The sequence below is a fragment of the Amphiprion ocellaris genome, chromosome 6 (assembly GCF_022539595.1).
Source record: "Amphiprion ocellaris isolate individual 3 ecotype Okinawa chromosome 6, ASM2253959v1, whole genome shotgun sequence".
In the NCBI taxonomy this organism is placed as follows: Eukaryota; Metazoa; Chordata; class Actinopteri; family Pomacentridae; genus Amphiprion; species Amphiprion ocellaris.
In genome coordinates this window covers 26,172,275-26,191,372 of record NC_072771.1, presented here as the reverse complement: position 1 = coordinate 26,191,372, position 19,098 = coordinate 26,172,275, and the positions used below count along the sequence as shown (strand labels likewise).

At 41.3% G+C, this 19,098-nt stretch overlaps 1 protein-coding gene across 6 annotated transcripts in view; it reads left to right on the top strand.

The window, feature by feature from the left end:
* The window catches only part of LOC111575567 (serine-rich adhesin for platelets-like), a 44,276-nt gene that overhangs the window by 11,765 nt on the left and 13,413 nt on the right, over positions 1-19,098 (top strand). For all 6 annotated transcript variants that reach the window (XM_035953064.2, XM_035953063.2, XM_035953061.2 and 3 more), the window contains exons 6-9: positions 2,172-2,260; positions 13,160-13,309; positions 13,564-13,895; positions 14,872-18,435. In XM_035953064.2, coding sequence (XP_035808957.2) covers positions 2,172-2,260; positions 13,160-13,309; positions 13,564-13,895; positions 14,872-18,435 — 4,135 coding nt within the window. The remainder of the gene's footprint in view (positions 1-2,171; positions 2,261-13,159; positions 13,310-13,563; positions 13,896-14,871; positions 18,436-19,098) is intronic.

Below are 19,098 nucleotides of genomic sequence, written 5' to 3'. Positions count from 1 at the left end.
ATTCACTACTTCAAGCTAAAGGACAAAATACAATACAAGTTTAGGAATATTGTCCTTGACAAACATCAATTTCAATTTCAATTAATAAAGTAAAGGCAGAATGGCTCAGAAACGGCGTACAGCAGAGCAGGTTGTCAGCATGTTGTTGGAAAATACACTTGGCATGGTGAAACATCTTTTTAAGGTTGATGTGCAGAGTGGTGTGAAAAGGCCATAATTTGTGAAAGCTGTAAAAATGTTAATAGGTAAATATGTATAGTATGTGGAGTCAGCATTTTTAGAGTGTTGGTAATACCTGTGGACCATTTTTTCTATTTTCAGAAAATAGATAATTTTCATGATTCCTGGCATTTTAAATGTGTCATACTACACAGAATGCATATTCAAGGTGTCTCTACTTCAAGCTTTAGCTCTGCTGAAAAATTAGCCTGCAGTAAGTAAAAATAAGACAGGATATAATAGTTGTATAGTTTATATAGTATTATTCTGATCGTATTGTCATCTCATTCACTTAGTAACAACTGACATTTTTCATAGCAGAATTTTCAGGAAATGTAGGAAGCGTAGATAATACTATCAGTAGTTGCCTCATTCCACTGAGTTTAGCTATGAGCTACTTTCAAACTAATGGGTTACTGGCTCATGTTGCATGCACCGTTAAAAGTCTAACTGTCACACCTGGTAAAAAGTTTATGTAAATCGTTTGGCAGGAGCATCTGTAAGGCAGCACAAACACTGAAACACGTTACATAAAGAGTAATAATTTGACTTGTTGGCAGCTCAGCGTCTCCTGTCAAAACATAAAAAACATCTGAGTCTTATTACGATTCATGTAGAAAATCTTTTTTATTACAGTACCACAAGCGGCCTCTGGAGCAAAGTGGCAGTGAACCTGAGTAGCAGCTTTCTTAATGCAGCCATGAGTATCACACCTTTAGAATAAGGTGGAAATTACCGATTATGCTGGTATTTGGTCATTTAGTCCAAATATTATTTCTATGACTTTTTGCAATGTGTTTTACAATCTATATTGCTTTGTTTTGCCATTTTAATCAAGATTAGCATAATTTTGATGACGTGTCAATTCACACATCCATCCATCCATCCATCCATCTATCTCAGTAGGGCGAAGGCAGGGGACACCTGGACAGGTCATCAGTCTGCCACAGGGCTACATATAGAGACAAACAATCACATTCACACCTACGGACAATATAGAGTTAGCAATTAACCTCAGCATGTTTTTGGACTGTGGGAAGAAGCTGGAGAACCCAGAGAAAACCCACACATGCACAGGGAGAACATGCAAACTCCATGCAGAAAGATCTCAGGCCCAGGCGCGAACCGGGAACTTTCTAGCTGCAAGGCAACAGTACTAACCATCAAGCCACTGCGGAGCCCCCAGTCACACGTCAGTCATATTCACTCTGTAACACAATTGGACTAACAAGCCATCCGTTAGTCCAGCTAGCTTTATCACAGTTACAGATTAATCTAAGAAATAACTTGTGTGTTGCTTCTATATTTAATTTAATCATGCATACGGCCCCTCTTATAAGTGGGCTTGTAAGTGGGGCCGAGCTTGGGCTCCTGATTTGGCACACCTAAATGGAATGCAGCCATCATTTGGATTATTGATTAACCTTGCAGTGATACAGCAGGAATGTGTCCATTTACAGTATGTGGTGGAGCCCTGAGAAAGGAGCAGCCCAGTCACTCTGACTAATTAAATCTCTTGTCAGGTTGAAACTGGAGCTATGCTGGGAATTCTATAATGTCACCAAACTCTATAAAGTCAGAACAATAAAAACAGTGTAAGTAGTGTTGCCTTAACAAGTGCAGCAGAGCTCACATAGGAGCGAGCACAGCCTATGTGTGCCTATGCAATATTAACTAAAGCTCTAATCAGACATCAAGGGTCTATAGGGGCTTTAAACACAAAGCAGACATATTAATCACCATCCATTAAACTCTCTGCTCTGCTTTGGACACTAATGACAGATTTCTAAAGGTTAGGTATCGTCCCTTTGGTGCAGCATCCTGTCAGTTACCTCTGGCCTCTGGAGAGGGCATTCATGCTTGTGTTTTTCTTCTGTCTGTTGTGAAATTGGATCATTTTGTGTGCGTTTCATATAACTGTTAGTCTGTTTGTGTGTGCTGACTGGGTGTAGACTTGATGCAGCCGCTGACTGTGGAGCTGAAGGAGTTTTCTGATGGGGAGATGACCATAGCGCTCACTTCACTGACCACAGATAAGGAGGTAGGTTTTTATTTCAGCTACAGTCAATACATATCAACTGTATCAAGTTTACAGCACAATTACATAGAAGACTTTTAGAATATGTGTGTATTAGATGTTTTTGTCTACTATATAGAACAAAAATTGAATGCTGTAAATGTTTAGATTATGAAGTCTTAAGAATCCACAGTTTATATTTATTCTACATGTGTGATATGAAATGATAACTGCGCTGACAGTGAAATATTGGCTAATTAATATACTTATTACTTCAGTTAATAGCCCCATTAGCCCGACTGTTTCTTTTTAATATATCATGCTGATTAAAGTGGGTTTTAATGCTGTCCACTTTTCTTGGTTCGTTGTTTTCAGAGAAGCTTGTGTTAATTCAGACAGTCTTTCAAAAGACAGATGGAAAAAAGGGAATTGAAGAATAGACTAAAATCGTGTTTAATGTTTTTAAAAAGTTACTTTTGATGGCTTTGATGTTTTGGAAATATATCACCTGCGCTGTGACAATCCGTGGAGGTGCTGCAGTGTAGTAGAGGAGCCCCTATGATGATCTGCATTTGGATGAGATGTAGATGGAGGCCCGAAAGCCTCGCACAACGATCATGTATCACCGTCCTCCCCACTGATATCCAAAAATCCAACACGCACACACACACACACACACACACACACACACACACACACACACACACACACACGCGCCGAAACACACATTTTCACACACACATTTGTCTAATGTTAGTGTTGACTTCTCTTTCTGTCTCTGTCACTCTTGAGCTTCCTCTTCACATTTGCAATCGCACACCCTCTCGCAGGGTGCTTTAAGCCTTAAAATCTACCCCTTGCTTTTCTCCCTGCTGCAACCTCTAATGTGTTCACTCCTCCCCACACCCAAAACCACCACCCCCCCCTCAAAAAAAAAAAAAAATCATTCATTATTTCTTTTATATCTCCTTCTCACTTCCAAAGCCCATTTTTCTCAGCGGCTGCCTAGCGTGCGGTATTAGGCTATGTGTAAAATAAATGATGTCTGTAGCCGTAGGGGTATGGCTCTGCCTCCCCCAGAAAACTACCTAACGTCCAAGGAACATTAAACACCCAGATCCTCGTTTAGCGAATAAATAACCATTCATTTGAATGGCTTTGTCTGTGTGTGTGCGCACCGGACTTTCTGTGCATATTTTACCAGCGCTGTGCCTACATGCTGAGTGTCAGGAGGGAGAGAGAGACGTAGAGAGAGAGAGGGCCCATTAAAGACTTAATATAGAATAAATGGCCAGGGGCCTGTGTGTCGCCAGCGGACCCCAACTCCACAGCGTCATGGTGGGTTACTAATGACCTGAGATCGGGCTCCAAAATGAACTCCTTATATGCATGTCATTTGCAGTGTGTATATATTTATATATTATTTTTTAATTGTGTTTGAAAAGAGAGTAAAACGGTATGAGAGTCATTTATCGAGGGGGCTTAGGGAAGTTCTGGCTTAAATGATTCTTTCCAGAAAACTAAATAAATTAGATTCAATTAGTCTTTAATGGTTTATGTGCTATGTGTTTGTCAAAGTGTGGTCTGTGTGTGTGCGGTAGCAGCTAAAGAGGACCGAGTTAGATTTTAGGTTAAAAAAAAAGATCATGGCAGTGATTGCCTAGTTAGCAGAAGAAAAAGCTTGTGGTGTGTGGTGTAACGATATGGACATATCGTATAGGCTGACTAATGTATTTTTGTACACTGTACAAACACACATTAGTCAGTCTGGGTGCTCCTCTATTATGGAAGAGTAAAGTGCAAATGAAATGAGTTTTCGTCTTTTGGAATCACTACAGTTGAAACTGTAAAGGCAAATATTTCTGTCAGTTTCTCAAACAATATTTCAACATTTGACTACAGTTGCACAAAAAGCTATAAAACATCATGAAGAAGTTTCCCTCGACGCCGCAGAAGAGTAATAATTACATGAATATATCTGTGAGACTATGTGGTGCATTTTGTAACTCCCAATCTGCAAACAGCTTTAGTGAATGTATCATATGACATATAATTTTCACAGTGGAGATGAAGCTGTAAAAGCAGTGAAACCCTGTCAGCTTTGCCTCACTGTATGTTCTAAATATTGTTGTTTTCGGTCTGCCAATCGTCTGCCTGCTCCTTAAGAATGATACTTACATAGCAGCAGCAGTTGCTCCCTTTTATTTATTGTTTAGTTCATACTGCACATATTTCAAGTTAGTTCAAGTTTTTCTGTCCTTCTTGCTACAACGGCATCTCATCCGAGCATGTTCCTTTATTAACAGAGTCCGTGCATGGGGGATCATGCTAATTTCTGCTTGCATTATACCTGATTCCAGGAGACTGAATGTGAAAGCTTCCAGTGACTGAAGCTGTTAGTTTGATGCTTGGTCTGTTCCTCTTGTCCTAATCCACATCAAAAAACCCACAGGACCGCTATGCAAAGTTGAACTATCTAATTCAACACACAAACAAAAATTACTTGATAAGAAATTATTATTCTATTTAAAATAAACAAATATGAGAGTAAGACGGCGGTCAAAAAGAAAAACCTCCATTCTTCAAGTGCACTGTAACTGGGAAGCAACAATCATAGCCACCTATTCTCACATATTACAAAAACAAATGCAGGAAACAAAGCAATGAACTTACTATATGAATGTAAAATGAACTATATATAATTCAACCTCTATATACTGAAAATCTTTCTTTTGATTTCCTTTAAAATCTATATAAACTTATAGTCATGCGTTTTCATTAGTCAAACATGAGCTTAAATGCATTTAGACTAAATCTGACAGTAAATCTGAGTAAAATTTTTTTTTAAAAAATCACGCTGCATCTGCTCGAATACTTTTAAGTTTGAGCACATGAAGCACTTAATTTCTAGCCTTCCAGACAACGTTTTATAATAGAAGTCTGTATTAGTTGTAGTGGCCACACCTATTGAAGTGTGCATGTTCTGAGGTGGTGCAGTGGTATGAGGAGGAAGAGGCAAAAGGGCAGCTATTAGTGTAGTGCCTTGCTCAGTGGTACGCAGTGCATCGTCACCTGTACGTGTGTAAGACATGAAAGTTGGCGGCTGACTTGGTACAGAGAAGTTTGGAGGCTTCGCGTAACATTCGTACAGAGCCCAAGTGAATGAACACAAAACGCAGTAAAAACACATTATTCACATATTCACGCCACCCAGCGAGTGTGTGTGTTTGAGTTTTTCATAGCTCAGAAATTAGCGCTGGCAGATGAAGCTTCGGTCGGATGAAGAGTTGTCATGCTGTGGAGTTGATGAACTGTGGGAAGGACAGGAGCCCACAGCCACACACACACACACACACCAAATACACACACACACACAGAGCTATGAATATGTGAATAATGTTTTTTGCATGCGTTAATATGGACATCTAAGTATTACAATATGCTTTATAGTTCTTTGTCTGCTTTCCTTGAAGCTGCTTCCCTTTCTTTGCTCTCTTCCTCCAGTAGACAGCCGAGAGGGAGAAAGTTTGCGTTTTTGTTTGACCTCCTGCATAAACACACACAACTCCAGTGTTCCAACATAACTCAGTAATAATTTTAATGATGTTTGTTTTCTGTGTGGTAAACAAAATCAATCATCTTTTGCTCTGTGTGAGTGTGACCACTGTAACTGTGTTTGTGATTGTGTACATCTCAGTGTCTCCATCCATCCGTTGTCTGCCGCTAATCCAAAGACAGATTTCATCAGGTTAAGCAAGTTGGTGCCAGCAGAGATTTAAACTGATCAGCCACAGCATTAAAACCTCTGACAGGTGAAGTGTGTAAAATTGACAGTGTACATGTGACAGTGAAATGTTCTGCAGGGAAAATTTGGGTCCTGCCTTTCATATGGATGTTATTTTGACATCTAACACCAACTTAAACATCGTACACTCCCTAATGGCAGCAGCCTTCCCCAGCAGGACAATGTGCCCACTAGACAGCAAAAATCTCTCAAGACATTACTGAACATGAGAAAGACCCCAAAGTATTGAATCTGCCTCCCCAGATCCCAATCCGATCATGTATCTGTAGGATATACCTAAGCAATCCCAATCCACAGAGGCCCAACCCTTTACCCCACATGACCTAAAGCATCTACTGCCAACATCCCAGTACCAGACACCACAGGACCCCCCCAGAGGTCCATGCCCCAATAGGCTGGAGCTGTTTTAGTGGTATGAAGGGGACCTACACAGTAATAGGGAGGGGGTTTTAATGATGTGGCTGATTGGTAAAATGTCTCTGTGGTATGCATCTCCTCTGGGGTGTTCTTCTACCCCAATGTGCTGGAAAACCGACTAAAGGACCTTACTTCTGTTCAGTGGGTTTTCTCAAAATGTCTGAGCTCTTTACCTTGTTTCAGAGTGAGCCCAGCCACCCTACAGAGCTCTGCTAATTTTGACTATTTGTGTGCACAGTCTTATTCTTTCTGTTTTGATCCAAAACTCGAGATCATGGGTAGGAACTGGATCATAAGTTGAGTGATAAATTGAAAGCTTTACCTTACGGCTCACCTCAATTTTCAACACCAATTTTGCTTCAGATGCCACACCAATCCATCTGTCAGGATTATGCTCTATTTTATCCTCACTCATGAATAATAACTTTATTTGGGATACCAACCCAGTCCAGCCCTTACATTTAGAAATGTTGTCTCTCATCCCAACTGCTTCATGTTTGAATGCAAATCACCTCAGTGTGTTGTGATCTGATGAAGCTAACAGAACCACATCGTTTGTAAACACCAGAGCAGCAATTCTAAGGTCCTAAAAACTGGGTGCACCTTAAGATCCCAGTCATCAAAATCATAAACCAAATCACTGACAAGGGCTCAACCCTGATGGAGCCCAACACCTGCTGATAGAATATTACATACAAGTGAACATTATTTTGGTTGTTGTTTAATTGATTTAATGTTTTGCGGTGTTGCGTCAGGTTTGTTTGTTCTCTTCTTTCTGAGAGTGCGTGTGCATGTGTCCATCTCCTCGTCTGAGCTTTGCTTTAGGTTTCATTTTGACGACGTTGATTGTCTCTAATGCGTTGTTTGTTCACAGTCCTCCGGCCCTTCTGTTTGTTTATGCAGGGCCAGTTTTGCCCTACGCCACTTGCACAAATAATTATGCTCGCTAATGAAGGGGCCCGCAGCCACGGCACTCAGTAAATGCCTTTCTGATGAGAGGCACTAGGAGACAGCAGGTGCAGGGTGGGCCTCCCAGGGATTAAGATTGAAGACCAGGAAGCCTGGGTGCCCCGCCCCTCCGTCCCTCTATTACTCCCCCTGAGTTTCTGGTTCTTTCTTTCTTGCACCGCAGTGATTTTCTTGGTGAAGACATTCAAAAAGTACATACGGCTTTGGCTGTGTCAAACTGTCAATCTCAAATATTCCAATTCGAAATATGTATGTATGAACATTATTTTCTACTTACGCATCCTGGGATTTGGTGATGTTAGTTTCTAACTCAGTTTTGCATTATGTTGAGGCTTCTTACATGGTAATACTCTCATGGTATGAACACAACATTTTCCAAGATATATATTTTGATGTAAATTTGTTCATAGTGTTTGTTTCATGTACAAAAATATTGCATTTGTTTAAACAAGTTTGGAAAACTGCCGCACAAGGCCATCATAATATATCTTTAGTATCGTGCGCTGATGTTCTTCTGAAGAAGCAAGAATCTCCCGATTCTTTCTCTTCCCCCATTTTCATTCTCCCCCTGTGGCTTCCTCAGGCTTTGAGGGCAAACAAATAAACAAAACAAAACATTTATAGACTCAGTGCTTGCATCTTGGCCCCCAAATCCCCGCGCTTAGAGCTGAGTGAATGAAGCATGTGGAGAAGGCCCATATGAGATAGACAGAGACATTTGGGTTTCTTTCTCTGCAAACTTTCATACCACCCTCCCATTTTCCCTCGGTCTCTCCAAAAACTTCATAAGCAGTAATACTCATGTGTACGTGTGTGAGTGTGTGTGAGCAGGAGGCTGTTAGTATGTGAGCATGTGTGTGTGTGTGTGTGTGTGTGTGTGTGTGAGAGAGAGAGAGAGAGTACAGCAGCGTGTGTGTATGTGCCAAGTAGTGGTATATGCTGCACATGTGTGCGCGCATTTGCATGTGTGTGTTTGAGCAGGGTGGTGTCAGCTCGCTCCTTGCCACCCCATTTACTGTAGCTGTACCGCTGTGATCACAGACAGATGTATAAATCAAACCTCGCTTGATGGATTCATCAGGGTGGCGAAACGATCGCCTGAGAAGAACTCGCAACTCTCTTAGCATTCTGTGTTCTGACGGAAAGGGTATGCAAAGAGCCTAAATGGATGAACGCTTGATTAATTCTTTGCCGGAGATGTTGGCGACAGCAGGAAATGTGTTTTTGCTTTGACTGTGTTTGCACGGGAATTTACGCACGCGGGGCGTGAGTTATGAGGCCTGAGTTTTGTACCTAAGGCTATTGTGCATAATGACGGCAGGTTGGGAGAACTGCAAGCAGCCGCTAAAGACTTGCTACCTGTGGAGCAAAGACAACCAATGAGAGAGGGAGGGAGTGTGTGTGTGTGTGTGTGTGTGTGTGTGTGTGTGTGTGTGTGTGTGTGTGTGTGTGTGTGTGTGTGTGTGTGTGTGTGTGTGTGTGTGTGTTTGAGTGTGTGTGTTTGAGTGCGTGCGGGGTGTATGGATTAGGCCTCATGTGGGAGAAAGATGAAGCTGCAAACTGTGAGAGCAAGATATGAAAAAGCAAAGTGTGACAGAAAAACAAGGAGACAGGTGAGGGAGAGAAAAAAAAAAGATTTGTAAAGGAAACATTTAAAAAGTTGATGCCGAAACAAAATAACAGCACAAAGCAACAGACACAATTACACTGAAGGGATATATGCATATTCCCTTTTAAACTAAAAAGTTGTAAAATATATGACCCTGAACAAGGGTTTGGCCTGCTTTTGACCCTTCATAATATCAGTCACAGACAAACACCTGATCCTAAAGCATGTGGATTCTCACTGCAGTTGTTATTGCAAACTTTTGTTTTAACCAGCAAATGGTGCAGAAATTTGGTGCTCTTTGTTGATTGCTTGAAAAGTTAAAAGTGAAGAAATACTGTTAAAGGTGATGCATCCAGAAATTCTTCATTGGGGAAGCCAGATGGACCAATGAAAAACCAAACCAAACATGAAAACCAAAAGCTCAAGCTGAATTTTGGGAGTTCTATTATACTGTTGTATATAGAATCATTAATAACTACCTCATGTCAGTATGAGACTTATGGAACTCATTGTCTGATCTGCATTGACTAATACAGGTGGATTTATCATTTTGGTTCTGTGTTTCACGATAGAACAGGAGAACAGACACTGCCATGTATTTAGGGGGGGAATGTAAAAATAATAATAATTTAGCTAAATACAGCATCTTAAGCTTCAACAAATTGTGTATTCATTGTTACTAGGCTCTTTGTTGTCATATTTTGATAGTTACTTCAGAGATTAGGGAGGTCACGTTCTATAACGCGTTCATGCGCACAGTAATATCACTGCTGTGAGATGGAAACATCTGACTGATGAAGACAAATCTGACATGACAAAGATATTTCGACTTTTTTGGATGTCACAGTTTCAGCGGATAAACTTGACCTATCAGATCTGGGATGGCCTCCCCTGCTATTCCAATGCAATACACTTTTTTTTAGTGAATATCTACTCGCAGTCTGCCTGCTGTTTGTTGTTTGTGTACAATCCTGGTACTGTAAATGAAAAAAACAAAGTGGCTCAAACTGCACACCACTGTTGCAGTGTGTCTCGTGCACGATCAAGCTCGTGCACAGTTCACACACAAAGGTCTTTCGCCAGAATCACAGCCTCCACCTTTAATGCAGGCCCTTGCTTACAATGGAAATAAGCAGAAATCATGAGAAATATCTTCAAATAAGGAAAACTTTCACATTTCTCAGTAGGTTCTGCAGTTGTCACAGCACTTATTACCGCACGTTCACACTAGCAAAGTTTCTTAACTAACATCTATACCAAAACAAAGACAGGTGAGATAGAGTATGTTCACACTGTCGGCATCATGAACATCAGTTTTCCAGAGGTGTAAAGGCTGATTTAAAACATTCGCTGTCTGTGTAAATTCTCAGTCCTCTGGGTCATGATAATAGTAAGAGCTTCAGTAAAAAGTAACTGCATTCCTCTTTTTGAGTCTTAGCAACGTATCACTTCATTATACGGTAACAAAAACCTTTCTCTGGAATGAGGTGATGAGAGGTTAGAAGGGAGGTGAGATGGCCTCAGAAACCAAAAAAGTGAACCCAAGTTTCTTCTTACTGAAGCTTCTCTTCCATTCAGTTTTTGCTGCTTTGCCTGTTTTCTACAGTGACCCTAAGAACTCAGTGTGCTGACCCTTAAGAAAACCCATGAAAATAAAGAAAACACAAGCAAACATTGAAAACGCCTTTGCTGGTTTTACAGTAAATGTGAAGCACAAATATGTAAACATGCTGCAAAAACAAAGAAAAATACTAAATATAGAGACGCTGCAGAGTTAACAGCATATGCCTGATATAATATCTGAATCAAGTAATTAAAATGTTCAAACAGCACAATTTTTTTTTATTTTCCAAAACCTCTGTCGAATAGCCTTTCTGTAACTTCATGGGTCACTATGGCAACAACAAGCATGTTCGAGCTCTGCTCTTCACTTTTATGTGCAGCATTTCTATATTTGTTTACATTTTCTGCCTTTACAGCAATTTTTCTAAAAGCAGTCTGCGATGTCTAGTTGGTGAAGATTAGTTTGTTCTAGTTTGTGTTTTATCCATGTGCTTGTTAAGCTGCACCACAGTTTCCTCTTATTTTATATCGGAACCTCAAAATACTTGAAAAAAATTTTAATTTCACTACAGATAAAATTTTGTAATCACTGCCCATAAATATAAATTAATCCAAGTGCCTTGTCTCAGCGACTACTTGTTTTTTAAATGCTCATCATTTCCAAATGAAGTGACATTTCAGAACTGAAAATGTGTTTTCTGACTGATACTACGTGACAATAATCCTTATTTTCTATTTTTTTGTTGCTCATCTGAAGTGCCAGTGACGAAACAGACACATTAACGGCACATTTTTCTTAGTTAATGTCTGAAAAATGAAAGGTTAATATTCAAAATAGAAACTTGTGTCAGTCAGCTGTCAAAAAAACATGAAAATTAATAAAAAAGTAGATAAAATGCAGGGTTTTGAAGGAGACCCTTTGTCTGAGTTATCTCAACTACCCAGAAGCTCAGTAAATGAGACGCAGGTTTTTGTGTCTGGATCCTAAGGTTCTTGCAGACAGTTAGCAAGTAGATTTCATAGCTAACATGTTGATAATTTATAAGAAAAGGCAATCTGTGTATCTGGAGGTGGCAGAGGGAGAAGGAGGAGGGGCAGGCAATATGAGTAGTAATTTACTCAGTTAAGAGCCAAATGGCAGACAGACTGTCGCCCTGCGTGTTATCGCAGAGATTTGCACTCTGCTCGTTTTCTGACTATCTTTCCCTGCCCGTGTGTGTGTGTGAGTATGTTTGTGTGTAGTTTTGTGTGCATATGTGCACAGTTGGGTAGTAGCTTTAGTGTACCAGCATTATCTGAACATTTCTGTGTATATTGTACTGTAAATGATGAAGACTTTATTGCTTTACTACCTCTCATATGTGTACATACTGGTACATGTTTGTTCATAAACTGAGATTACAGTAGATGACTGTAGGTGGATTTATGTGCGTGGCTGCATGTGTTGGAGTTAGTATGTGCGTTTTACTTGTGTGTTTGTACTCATGTGAATGAATATGTGTGTTTTAACGAATCTTGGGAGGCTTCATTGCACTCATCAGGATATCAGTGTTGAGAAATGGCAGTGTCACTGCAGTGACAGTTGTGTGTGTGTGTTAGGATTGATGGGCCTGAGCCTGACAGCAGCCATATTGTGAAGCGAGAGAAGGATGGAGGGATGGAGAGAGGAACGGGGGAGAAGTATTGTAGCCCCCTCATCCTCACAGGTTAATATTGACACAGCCTGGGCAGATACAGTGCCTGAAGCGCTCATCAATCACTTCCAGTGGACCCATACAAATACACTCATATACACACTCACACTCTGGCGGTGAGAAGGACCACACACACTGCAGGAACACTGCGCACGAAAAAAAACACATGTTCAAACATCACTGGCCTGTTTCGAGAAGTGAACATGAGAAGAAATATGTTTTATGAATGCCAAACACACACACACACATGAATATCAAGCTTCCTCTGTTGGATTTGCCATAAAGATCTCTTTTGTTTTAAAAGTTCTACTTAAATAAGCACAACAACAATTTTGAGAACTTTGCAAAACAAACAGTTGTACAGCAAATCTAGATTAATCAAGCAAATATGTTTTCAAAAGTACCACTTTACACACTTTATGCGTAACCCTGCGTAGCAAATTATGGTTGCCATAACATTGCTGTTAATCATTTCAGAGAGAAAGAAAAAACAAGTTCCCTTGACAAACAAAACAATTAATTAATGCAACTTTCCATCCATCAATCATTGTGCGTGTCACTGAATTACCATAATCTGTGCATGGTGGCTGTTTTAAGAGCAAACAGTTAATTTCTAAACTATAAATCACAAAGTGTCTCTCTACCCCTCTGTGCGCTTTGACAGCTTCGTCTCTCATTGCTACAGATGAATTCTTACTTGAAACCACTTCAGTTTTACTAAATTAAATTAAATCATATGTGCAATGAAAGCCAGAGTCTAACAAAGTGTCCCATAGAGATGTAACCAAAATGTTAGGAAATGTTTATTATTGTTTTAAGGAAATGTAACAAAATATAATGTTTGTCATTGTGTTTCCCACTTTCAGGACTGGCATGGTTACGTGGATACGCTGAAATCATTCAGTCATAGCCGTGGATACGACAGTCTTGTGGTTCTGTTGTCCATCTGTGATACAGTTCATCATCCCCGCCAGCAGGTGGTGGTCTACTCAAGCAACACAGATATCTTAAACCAGGTAAATCAGCTGAGAGACCACGGAACAGACATCTATGTAAAGACTGAAGTACTTCTTTGTTAGAAAAACAAAGAAAAAGTAATGCTTTTTTTCATTAGATTGTTTCTATTTTTAATCTTCCTTAACCCTAAGATAAAATATGTCCTGTGATCAACACAAGGTTTGTTGAGAGGACTAGATGTGGGGATGCTTTGTTCTCTAAACAAGTCATATAGGATAGGAAGGGCATTAAAATAACATGGCTGTCATTCCAGATTTGCTCTGAGTTGGAAGAGTCCTCCAGCTGGTCTCTGTCTGGTGAACTCGATGCTAGTGAGGGTCTTCAGGTCTACCACATTCCTATAAACACCTCAGCATCCTCCGGTACTCCTCCGCTGCTGGAGGAAGAGATCCGAGGCATCCTTAAGGACTTTGTCGACCGGCGAAGTTCTGTATTAGCTTGCCACCCGAGCAGTAGGACGTCTTCCACAGAGGGAGTAGCAGGCAGCGTGGAGTTCTCCCAGGGTTCATCTGGTATCAATGAAATGGATGGTTCTGACATAGAGAGAACCGACGGAGGCAATGGAGATGTGGTGGCAATAGCAAGGTAAAAAATGTGTCTTTCTCAGAAGTAGAAGAGCCTCAAGGAAAGTTTTGGGGTTCTTTGCCACTGCGAAGGAAGCTTCAAAATGCTTCAATATGGCCCTTCCTTCATACCCCAAATATAAGAAAAACTATTAGACAATGTTTTAAATGTTTCTAAATAAAATAGAGACTTTTTATATGTTTTGGCAAATAGGGAGCTTGGCATTAGTGTCAAGAGTCATTTGCACACAAATCTGTCCACACGAAGTCTGACACAGTTTGCCAATATATACAAAACCTGCCTCTAAAGCTTGCATTAAACATGTCTATAATATTGTTCAGAAGAGCTCCATAATTTACCACCAAAACACTATAACCCTTAAATATTTCTTCAGTATGTTTTTTATTTGTTGGTAGTGGGGAAAAAATGATTGTGACCTATGATACAGTTCAAATAATGACTTCTCTTTATTATGTTTTAAAAAGACCATTTCTGCCACGGCAATAGCACTGAATTTTGGATTTTATCTTGCAGAATACATAAAGATTCTGTATATTATATAAATATTGCAATTTTCCAAAAAAATGGTTTATGTTGCATTAAAATAAAGCATTATAATACAGTCTGTCTTGACATTCAGGGAGATTTTATTAGATGCATTTGAAATATTTTTTTTAAAGATAAAACAAATCAGATCCCACATGTGAGTTAGGCCTACACAGTGGCACAAAAAAGTCCTCCAGAAACCTATTTTAATAAGGTTCCTCCAACAACTTAAAGTTCCTTCCAGGACCCCCCCCCCCCCCCCCCCCCCCCCCCCATGCAAGCAAGGTTCGTTAAATATCCCCAGAGTTCCTTGAGGCTCTCTGACAACGAAGAGAACAGTTTTGTTATTTTGTCCAGTGCCAGTGAAACTCCTGAAACTACATATTCATTATTCATGATTTTAAGACAAACATTGAATTCAGTGACAGTGTTGTTTTGTCTCTGTCAACAGAGTGATGGCAGATGTTGAAGAGGACACAGGAGGTGTAGGAGTCAGTGCTGGTGGGGAACTAGTAAGCCCTGACAGTGGGATGACAACCATTCGTAGCAGCCGGTCCTCCAAGGAGAGTTCAGTGTTTCTCAGTGATGACAGTCCAGTTGGTGAAGTTGTAGCAAGTGGAGGTCCAGCAGCAGGACCAGTAGGACTCTTCCTCAGAAACCCCTCTCCTCTGGGGTTGTCGTCTCTCTCTCCTCCTGTTCCACCTGAGAGGAGGAAGCACCGCTCCAGCAGAAATAGGAGTGACAACTTTGACCTGTTTAGTTTTGACCCATTACATAGCAGTGAGCACTCTATGCCAACAGGTGGGGAATTGCCACATTCTGGAGACAGAGGAGATGAAGGCGAAAGAAGAGCAGGGAGCTCGAGCCTATCAGAGCTTGAAGAGTTAAGCCTGCTAGATTTCTCTGCTTCAAACTCTTTGGGAGGGCTTGAAAGTGGAAATTCCTTAAATGATCACCATGGTCAAATCCATGGGAATGAGATGATTGACACTGTGGTTCCACCAACCCCAGTCAACAGCTTGGTAGGTAGCCGCCCGCCCAGCAGTTGTGGAGTCAGGTTCTTCCCAGAAGATGTAGTTGAAAGAATCAATGGCCTTCAACACAAAGACAGCGTCTCATCATCCTTGTCAGAGACATGGGATGAACTTGGCTTTGACACACAAGGAACATTATCTTCAAGTGATAATAATGCCTGGAATAGGCTCAAAGACTCTGAGAGTCCCCAGAATATTGTGGAAGAAGTTAGAGGCAAAGACTTACTTAGGGACCCAACAGAAACAGAAAGCAGAGAGGAGATCTTAAAGTCAGAGAATGCCTACCAGAAGGGAAAGAGCCTTGAACCCCAGCTTAGTCTGATAACTGAGCAGACTGAATCATATGACGACTGGAACCCAGAGTCTGTACTAACAGACCAATGGAACCCTGTCTCTTTGGCTGATCTACAACTAACACCACCAGAGGATGAAGTAACTAGAAAATGGAAAGCTGGTATCATTGCAGCAAAAGAAAGAACCTCATCTTTATCAAGTAAGAAAACTATTCTAAACACTTTAACACCAGATACATCGAAAGAGGAAGACGAAGGAGTTCAAGGGAAAAAACGAGACCTACAGATGGAGGTCTTGGATTTCTGGACGTACTCAGCTCAGAAAGGATTTCTCAAATCTGAATGCAGAACCACCACACCTTTCCCTGAATCACTAGATATGTGGAATATGACAATCCGGGATGACAGTCTATCACCTCTCACAACCCCCGACAACTTGTCTGAAAACTCAGGCTCCTTCTGTGGTCTGAATCCAAATATTAGGAGCGGCACATCCGTTGAAAGTCCAGTGGGATATGGTGGAATGGAGATGTGGAACACCACCATACAGGAAGACAGCTCTTCCACAGTAACAAGCCCAGAAGGACCTGAAAACGGAAAGGACCTTAGTCACATGGGATCCTTGGATGCCAGTGATTCTCTTGAGAAACATGCGAGAAAACAAGCAGAAGAAAAAGTTTTAGAAGAGGAAAGTGGCCTGTGTGCAGTAATTAATGAGACACTTGATGAAGTTGGGTGGCGAAGTAATGAACACAATGTGCAAATAGTCATAGAGGCTGTAGAAGGTGGAACAGAGGGTGAAGAAGCAGGGGACGATGACCTGCAGAGTGTTCAGAGTCAACAGTCTGTCTCACAGAAATCAGCATCTGAAAAAGAGACTTCCTCCTACCAAGGTGCTGACATGTGGGACTTACCTGTCCAAGGCATGGTCACCTCCACCTCTGAATATGACAACGTAGGAGCTGGTACATGGAGCCTGACATCTTCCCCTGACACCTATGCTAGCCCTGTAGCAGACATGGTAGAGTTAGAGGGGGAATCCAGCCCTTTCATGGCTGTGACCAAACCTATTCAGATAGATGAGAGTCAAATTCAATATCAGGAGGCTGATCCGATGAGAAAAATCGAAGACAGAGCAGCAACAGATAGAGAGCAGTCGGCCAACCAAGTGTTCCTGTTTGAGGGAACTAGTGATTTGGGTCACATGACCAGGAGATGGGGCAGCTCAGTTGAGAGTAAGTATGGCGACCAATGCAGAGCAGAATCAGAGGAGGTTGACTGGATAGAGCAACAGAAGGATCGTTCCCCATTTGTTCTGGTGGACTCCTCCTACGTCACTCAGCAAATTTCAGAAAGTCCAGAGGCAGCTGCTGATCAGTCAATCAAAATGGCCCACAATCAAGATGAGCCTGCTGTTGAAAGCCAATGGAGTGCGAACCAAGAGAGCAATGGAAATGTGGAGGGCAAAATAACACAAGCTGCATCTCTGAGTTCTGGCCCTGGTGTTGAGGGAGACACACAAAACAGTCCTGACAGCCTTCACACAGGTAGTCAAGATAAACATGGGTCCAGTTCTGACGGAGATTCATTCTCAGGCTTAGAAATGGAATACATTATTGTGTCTGGCACAGTGAAAGAAACCAAGAGAGAGTGGCATGATAGACCTAAACAGGGTGTCAGGCAATCAAAAGGAGCAAGAAAGTCTATGGAGACATTTAGCATGCTGTCCTATGCAGCCTCAGTACTGCAAAGTCAGGCCCAAACCACACATCGAGATCACCAGGAAAACACACCGGAAAGCAGGCAAAATAGTAGTGCAGATAAAGAGCAAAATCAAACCATCTTATCCCTTCACCACCAAGCAAGTCTTGATAATATCACTGAGCGCCACATGGTGCCAGAAATAGTTAGATCCAGCCAATCAAAAAGCAGCTCTGAAGGTTTTCATCACTCAGATTCTAGACAAACAGGTTGCAGTCAATCACAAGGAGAAGAAAGAAACAATGACAACGAATCCAGCCTTCCAGCCCGAAGTGTGTCACCATCATTAAGATATCCATCAGACCACTTCCTGAAAACCAGAGAGGAAGTTTATGTCCATTCACAGATCTCAATGGAAGATTCAGATGAGGGTGGTCACTCACCATCTGCACCTCCACCGTGTCCTGCTTCCTTGGGTGACTTGCAAGTGTGGGGGGGTCAGCTAACGAGACAGGACACGTCTCAAACCACATCTGAACCACAATCCCCTGTACTCACCAACAGTTCGGTCTCCCACACTAGCTCTCTGATTGGCACCCCAGTAAGTGAATTGTGTATTTCTACTGACAAAGGACTTGGATTACCATTTTCTGGAGATTTAATGGAAGAGGAGGAACAGGAAGAGGAAACTGATCTAGAGCACACAAGCCTCCCAAAATGGACTTCAGAAGTACAACATGAGACGGAAGAGAGACAGCAATTGGGATCTTCTGACCTGCTGAGTTTTACAGAGGACCTGATTGGAGGTTCTTCATTTCAGCAAACAGATTTACAAGCACTCGAACCAAACAGGGAGGGGTTTCTCCAGAACAGAGTGGATTACTACGATGGACAATCTATAAGGACCGATGATCGTGATAAGTGGTCTATTGAACAACAGAGTGTCGACCACGAAGAACCTCACGATAGTTATTCACCTGTTTTAAGGTAAGCAAAACACCAGAAATCCCATACTTACGCCCTCCGCCCCAATGCAGCAGCAGAGAGAATTCGTACTGATATGCAATCAGGAAAGATGTAGAAGCATCTTTGCAGCAATATTGCTTTTGTTTATTGTAGTCTTTTCTGTTCTCAGGCTGCTAACAGAAAATGAATGAACACACACACAGACACACACACACAGCTTCACTTTCCCTTAGTTCTATAGTGGGTTTTTCAGTCTCTACAGTTTTCTCAATGGACTCCATCAGAGGAATACTAGCATCACTGAACAGACTGTCAGAATCAAGCTAGAGGGCTCTCCAGAGGAACTGAGTCTGGTGATCCATGTGTTTGTGTATGCATGTGTGTTGGATGGATGACTGACTGACAGAATGAATATCAGTGGTATAACAGGGATAGATTATGTGCTTGTAAATGATATGTAATATACAGCATGTGTTAGAAAGAAACAGACTGCATGTGTATGTGAGGTTTCTTGTGTTCAGCAAGACGGTTTGATCTGCTGCTCTGCGTGCATGTTTATAAATCTGTTTACGCCTCATTAAATATGCATTACCTGCCTCATTACAGCTGGAGCCCCACCACAGCTAATGGAAACAGCTCCCCTTGCTCTCTTACAAGGTGTTTGTGTGAGTGTATGTATGCAAC